This window comes from Ctenopharyngodon idella, chromosome 12 (assembly GCF_019924925.1).
Source record: "Ctenopharyngodon idella isolate HZGC_01 chromosome 12, HZGC01, whole genome shotgun sequence".
Taxonomy (NCBI): domain Eukaryota; kingdom Metazoa; phylum Chordata; class Actinopteri; order Cypriniformes; family Xenocyprididae; genus Ctenopharyngodon; species Ctenopharyngodon idella.
In genome coordinates this window covers 3,656,983-3,663,785 of record NC_067231.1, presented here as the reverse complement: position 1 = coordinate 3,663,785, position 6,803 = coordinate 3,656,983, and the positions used below count along the sequence as shown (strand labels likewise).

At 35.2% G+C, this 6,803-nt stretch overlaps 1 protein-coding gene across 1 annotated transcript in view; it reads right to left on the bottom strand.

Annotated features, from left to right (window-relative positions):
- Positions 1 to 212: 212 nt before the first annotated feature.
- Positions 213 to 6,803, bottom strand: part of LOC127523707 (integrin alpha-X-like) — a 56,955-nt gene continuing 50,364 nt past the window's right edge. Inside the window, exons 18-30 of the mRNA XM_051914747.1 lie at positions 6,354 to 6,485; positions 6,188 to 6,261; positions 5,929 to 6,070; positions 5,575 to 5,673; positions 4,660 to 4,739; positions 4,422 to 4,508; positions 4,243 to 4,321; positions 4,051 to 4,146; positions 1,969 to 2,055; positions 1,735 to 1,845; positions 1,526 to 1,639; positions 1,209 to 1,319; positions 213 to 1,097 (exon numbers count right to left, since the gene is read on the bottom strand). Coding sequence (XP_051770707.1) covers positions 1,014 to 1,097; positions 1,209 to 1,319; positions 1,526 to 1,639; positions 1,735 to 1,845; positions 1,969 to 2,055; positions 4,051 to 4,146; positions 4,243 to 4,321; positions 4,422 to 4,508; positions 4,660 to 4,739; positions 5,575 to 5,673; positions 5,929 to 6,070; positions 6,188 to 6,261; positions 6,354 to 6,485 — 1,296 coding nt within the window. The 3' untranslated portion in view covers positions 213 to 1,013. The remainder of the gene's footprint in view (positions 1,098 to 1,208; positions 1,320 to 1,525; positions 1,640 to 1,734; positions 1,846 to 1,968; positions 2,056 to 4,050; positions 4,147 to 4,242; positions 4,322 to 4,421; positions 4,509 to 4,659; positions 4,740 to 5,574; positions 5,674 to 5,928; positions 6,071 to 6,187; positions 6,262 to 6,353; positions 6,486 to 6,803) is intronic.

Here is a 6,803-nt window from a genome sequence, read left to right as displayed (position 1 = left end):
AAATAGTCACTATAAAAAGCATTAAAAATGTGCAATGGAATATAACTGTTTTTTGTTTGTTTGTTTGTTTGTTTGTTTTTTGCAATTGAATCTGACACCTCAGCCTCACAAACACCCCAAATCACAGAATTTCCTGACTTCTGTTCATACTCAAATTTTTATTTAAAATACAAATTAAGGTATGCATATAAATAATAACACAAAAATAAGTGTAATGGATAATGCCAAAATTATTTAATTTAATTTAATTTTAATTTCCTTGCCAACAAAAAGCCAATTAAACAACATCTTTATATAAAGCAGAAAACATTAAATCCATTAATTAAACATTAATTGCACACCCAGTGCAAATCCTTATTATGAAAATCTGAAGAAACGTGATGATGTAACTATGAAAGCTTGTTTCCACCACTCAATAACAAATAAAAAAAGGGAACTGCAAACTTTTGTGTCTCACAATTATGTCTTTTTTTCTCAGAATTGCAAGTTTATATCTCACAATTCTGACTTTTTTTCTCTGAATTGTGAGATATATAAACTCGAAATTGCAAATGAAAAAGTCAGAATTATGATGGAATTGCAATTTTTCCTCAGAACTGGATTTTATACCTCGCAACTGTAACTTTTTTTCTCTGAATTGCGAGATTTGTATCTCGCAATTCAGAGAATAAATGTAACAAAAGTCGGAATTGTGAGATAGAAAGTCGAAATTACCTTTTGTATATTTTATTCTGTGGTGGAAACAAGCTTCCATAGAAAACATCTCAAAAACAGTAAGAAAAAGTTTTCATAACAAAGAAGGAAGTCAAATATTTGGAATGCTATAAATACTTTGGTAACTCGTTGCTCACTGATGAGATGACGAGTAATCTGAAGTAACTTCAAAATTGTCCAGTTATCATTTAAATAAGGTGTTCTAAATCAGTCAATGAGGCGTTAAATATATTCACGTTTCATTCTCAAGCCCACAAAACACGATCAGTACTTATATCTTATAACTGTTTGAGTGCACATTATTGTGTCATGTTTGGCTCTCCTCCTGCATCTCCCTGCGCCTCCTGCAGCATCTGCTTGTACTGGCTTTTGAAGAACCCAGCCTTGTAAAGAGAGAAAATATGCTGTAATATGCTGTAAGCATTAAAAAATATAGATTGTGTATAAAGGTGAAAGTGTCAGGGACTGAAACTGATTTTATGAAGGCGATATACCTTATAGAGGGCCGCTGTGATGAGAGCCAGTAGCAGCAGTCCTCCTATCACCCCTCCAATGATCTCTTTGGTCAGGTTCGCCTCCTCATACACCTCCACTTGAGTGTTAATCTACAAAGTGGAAAAATGTGAGAAAGTGAATTTTTAGTGCAGTCAGAATTGCAGATCTCATTGTAACTCATTTGTCTCTGTGGTATGTGGTGTGAAAAAATAAGAATAAAACAGTAGACTGCAGTTATTGATTCCCTCAAACAGAGCAGTGTTTTGAGAGCTCTTTTTACAGTCATGAGACTTGACGTGAACGATCACTGAATCACCTGGAGAGACGGTGCAGTGTGTTGAGGATCAGAGGAAAAGAAAATGTATTTGCTCTTGTCATAATCCAGAGATGTTGAACTGACCAACTGAAACACAGCAGCTCTGAGTCCAGTCTAAGAGAGACACAGATCATGACAATAAGAAATGATCAAACAATTATGAATATATATATGTTCTGTGATTTGAATTAGCTTTAAAAGTCAGATACCTTCTCAATCCATCCAGAGCTCACGTTGCCAGATATATAATAGAGTTTCCATTCATTTTTTATAAGAGTGACGTCACAGCTGAACACGGCACACATCGCCACAGAGCAGTTCTGACACACACACACACACACACCCAGAGAGACAGTTTCATTGATGTATGTATAACATGTACTACTAATAAATTGTGGAAAACTAATGAGGTAAAACAAAACAAAATTCAAAAGTGTCCTCACCACCACACGATGATTTTTAATAACGCCCAGCAATGTAAAATTGGTGATAACAGGCTTCTCCATGTTTTCGTTTTTACAGCCAGAAATCTTTAGAAAGAAAGAAAGAAAGAAAGAAAGAAAGAAAGAAAATCTCACTGTCTGTCTGCAAAACAGTAGTTCTCAAAAGTAGTTCTCAAACTCTTTAACTCGTAGGCCCCTGTTGTCCAACCCCCTATATTTGCTAACTATAGTTCTCATACTCCTGCTGTGATTATGATAAAGATGTTTGTTCACAATCTTCTTTTAATGATATACTGAATTAATTAACATTATTAATTTAAAGGTGCACTGTGTAAATTTTAGCAGCATCTAGCGGTGAGGTTGCGAACTGCAACTAACTACACACACCCCTCGCACCCCTCCATTTCAGAGAAGTTAGAGTGGCATTCTGGCCAACACAAGACAAAGATGTCATCGTCTGAGACAGCAGAGAGTAACCTGTGTGAAGCAATGAGTTTTCTTCTTACTTCTAACAAAGAACGGTCTCTGCTTCTAATAAACCAGATGACTACTAATACTACTACTACTACTACGTGCATATTCAACGTAGTGAGGATGCAAGCTGCCTCTAAAAACACAAACGATTTAGAAGAACAACATAGTAACTAAACACGCTCTGTAGAGTGTATGTCCGTTTAGGGCTGCTGTAGAAAAATGTTGGCGCATAACGGTGACTTGACATGGAGGGGGGACCCACGGTGTATGAGATAGAAATGGCTCATTCTAAGGTAATAAAAATATAACGGTTCATTATGTAAGGTCTTTATGCACCACTGAAAACATGGTTATATATATTATATTGCATTTCTGTCAATAGATCCTCCCAAATTTTACACATTGCACCTTTAAAGTATAAAATTTAACCACAATTCATTTTGTGATTCCAGAAGTTATAATCTGTATTTGTTCTTCAGTAAAAACAATGGCTATTGAGGGAAAATACAAAGAAATGTGATTTTCAGATTACATCTTGATTTAATTAAAGTTAGATTATGTTAATATTACAATAATAATGTATTAATTTAAATACTTTTACATCATCCCAAGGCCTAATTGTAAGTTTGCTGAAGCCCACTATTGGCCCCTGGCTCCCTGGTTCAGAACTACTGGTTTCAAACATAAGTATAAGTTTCCCTTGGTGACATTTTCAAACATGTTTCTGAACAATTATGGGTAAAGGATGGGATGTCATTTTAAACAAATTATTTAAAGGTGGGATAAGTAGATTTTGAAAAACGCTGTTGGACATTGTTGATAATTGAAATCAACCCAAACAAACCCATCCCTCTCTTCATTGCTCCAATCCTAACCACCCTGCTCTGAGTCAGTCTCGAACCCCGATCGCTGCTGGCAGGCGAGGCAAGAGCACTAACAATGACGCTAAGCACCTCATTCTCTAACGGTCGTCAGTGTGCAGTGGTTTAACTGCAGAACTCTTACTATCTGGCCACTGTTACACACGCAATGCGAGTGGATGTCTGTTTATCACAGCTGACGCGCAACAAAATGCTTCACAAAAAATAAAGCGCAGTTGATGAACAAACGACAAAGAAGCACAAAAAATGAACGTACAGTACACAAGAGTAAACAGAACGTATTCGTTGTTAGTCGCCAACAGCACAGCAGCTCCAGACAATCAAAACCCAGTGTTACTCACATAAGAAGCGGGATCAAAGCAGCCTCTGTGTCTGTTTTCAGACTGTTTTCAGCGCTGGAAAGCTTTTCTAATGTTAACGTGGGTCCTAAAGTGATTGCCCAGTCATAAACCTTCATTCCAGTGATATTCTTTTGAGCTCTTTTGTATTGTCTCATCTCTCGTTCTGCAGTTTTTCTTTTTTCTTTTTCTTTTTTCAAATCTCCCTCTTGCTCGTTCTCTCTCCTCGACCGTCATACGCCCCCTAATGATGATTGGTTAGATGTTTGTTGTTGGTGTCGGCCCGACTAACTTCCAAACAATGTTTTTGAAATTCTACTTACTCAACCTTTAACTAAAATAATCAGTATACCTGTATGGCTTATGAGATGAGAAATAAATTCACACACTTGCAAATTTGAATTAGTCCAGATGTCAGTATCATCAAGTTTCACTGGTACTCTGATGAACACTTTGAAAGTTAATTCTCTGAGGTCATTCTGAACCTGAAAGAGGAAAAAGAAAGTAAGGAAGAGTTATGTACAGTATTTTCTTCTTTTAACAAAATAAAGATAAGATACAATTAAAAAAATTACTAATACCTTTATTATCTGCTGGACGGGTTTCATAAGATCCCTTTTCCCTGAAGTAAAATTAATGTGGATGGTGGAATTTTCATGCCTTTTATTTAAAATGAAGAAAGAAAAAGACAATATTGCAGTATAGGATAAATAAAAATGTGGTATTATTTTTATACAGAAACATGGAGCAGAGCACTAACCTTATCAAGGCAATATAGATGGCATATTTGACATCGATGGTTTTCTGTTTTTTAAATTCACTGTCGATTGAGTGTTTGTCATTTCCACTGTGAGAGATGGAGGTTTTGATTATTAGTATGATTTATCCATTTCTGATAAAATGATCATGTGAGAGTCCTCCTAGAGCTCATGGTCAAAGGCTGTTTCACACTTTGAGTTCACTCAAACAACTTCTAGCGCACAAAGATGGTGTCATACCTTCTGACCTCAGCAGTAAACGTCACATTTTGGCCCGGTGTACTTTCTTTATTAATACTGTATGTAATCTCAAACACAACCTAGAATTTGAATGAAAAAAGCCAGAATAAGACTACATTTTGGACTAATTCAAGTTTTTGTAAGTTATATGACAACGTAACATCTTGAACAGTCACACACCCATGAAAGTCTCTGGATAAAAGTGTTTGTTAACTGCTTTGAGTTTAAAAGTAATCAAGTCAGTAAATGAGCGTGTATATGCAAATGAGTGGAGCTGGACAATTAATAGTATTTTAATCGTGATCATGATTCCTGCTTCTCTAGATCAATTAAACATAATCGTTGCAATATTGGCCCACTGGTTATTTTTCCTGAAAAAGGTTTTTTTTTTTTTTTGACATTTCTGTTTTCTTGTATCAGTAACAAGCCTCCGTGAGCTTTCATGCTTGGTTGCCAGACGTCAAGAGTTTAAATACCCGAATCAGAGCTTTCCTCTTAAATAGATAAATTATTGTTCTGTTATTCTTTCCAACTTGACACCCATGCGCTGATCTGAAAAGAACAGGCAGACGTGTATGCTGTGATCTCCATTGTGATATTCTGCTCAAATGAATAAATGAAGTATTTGTACTGCCCATCTGTGACTAAATCAGTGAGCAAACCTTCTCTGGGACTAATTGTAATAAATCTAAACATGAATCTTGACTATAAAATAAACCCTGTCTATGACTTGATGTTCTCTTGATTTGTGCTTATGTGAAAGTGCAATAAATTTCCTGAAATGTAAAAAGAAATGTCTCAAATGAGAACAATTGTTATTAATAATTTTTTAGCAAAATAATGATTATCAGTTTAACCATTAACGTGCATTCCTCCACATTAGCAAATGTTCATGTCAGCGGTGTGATTATTGACCTGAGTGTTTTCCTTGAGGATGGGTTTACTGATTTGGCAAGAGGTTTCTCCCAGTGTAACTCCTCGCTCAGCATCCAGAGACACACACTCCACTCTGCCCTGCTCATACAGAATGTTTATCATATATTTCAAAATATATACACACACATATATAAAACATGCTAACTAACATTCCATTTGATACATGTTTTGAAAATATTTGTTAAATAAACTCTAACACTCAATATTTTTTATGTGGCTCTGTTATTTTAAGTTTCATTCAAAAATTCATTGTATCTTCATAGCTATTTTGCTTTAGAAATGTCATTGTTATTATTAACTAGTATCAGTTTCAGCATATGTGCCTATGTTTACCTGTTTAGACGTGAATCTCCTGTAGGAAAGTCCAAAGGGGTATTTGAGGGTGAAGAGAGTGTTGTATGAGTTTTCTCCTCTGTTCTCTACAAACACTGTCACATTGAGCTCCTGCATTATCCCAACCTCTATGTTTGTAGCCCTGGATCACAGAAACCAAAGAGAGATTCATAAATACTTTCATAAGCATCAATATGCTTTGAAATTATTTATTTTTGTTAATACTTCAGTTCAGAAATAGAGCAAATGATTTGCTCACCCAGAGAAATTGAAATCCATTCTGAGGTCGTCAACACATAAATTATCAGTTCCACAGTTTATCTCAAAATCTAGCTATAAAAAGTGAGGGCACAGAAAAATTCATGAAATGTTCATATGTGATGAAGTTCTGCTAACTTCTGCTCTTAACACAGATGAACTCTTACATTGTGGTCTGTGGAGGTCTTTATCTCTGGCAGCAGTATTGGTCTCAAATTTTGCATATTTGCTGATGGAAGACCCTCAAATGTGAAATTTAACTGATTGGACAACGGGTTCAGAGCATCTTCTGAACAAGCCTTATGAAAACGAGAATTATAAGAGATGTTATTAACAAAACACTCTATGGTTATACTTGGGTCACTCTTGCTTTGCATTTGATTTTTGTTATGTCCCCATCATATTTCTTAAAATGTTGAACATAATATTAAACATTTGTAGTTTTATCACAGTTAAGAAGATTTAACATCCTCTTTGACATTCTGTTAATTCTCTTGCTGCTGTGTAAATAATCAAAAGTTCAATCAAATGTTTTTATGTGGAATTTCAGCAGAAGATCATTTGTAACACTTTTTAATGCAAGCACATATAAGTTACATTATAACAAAAATGTATAA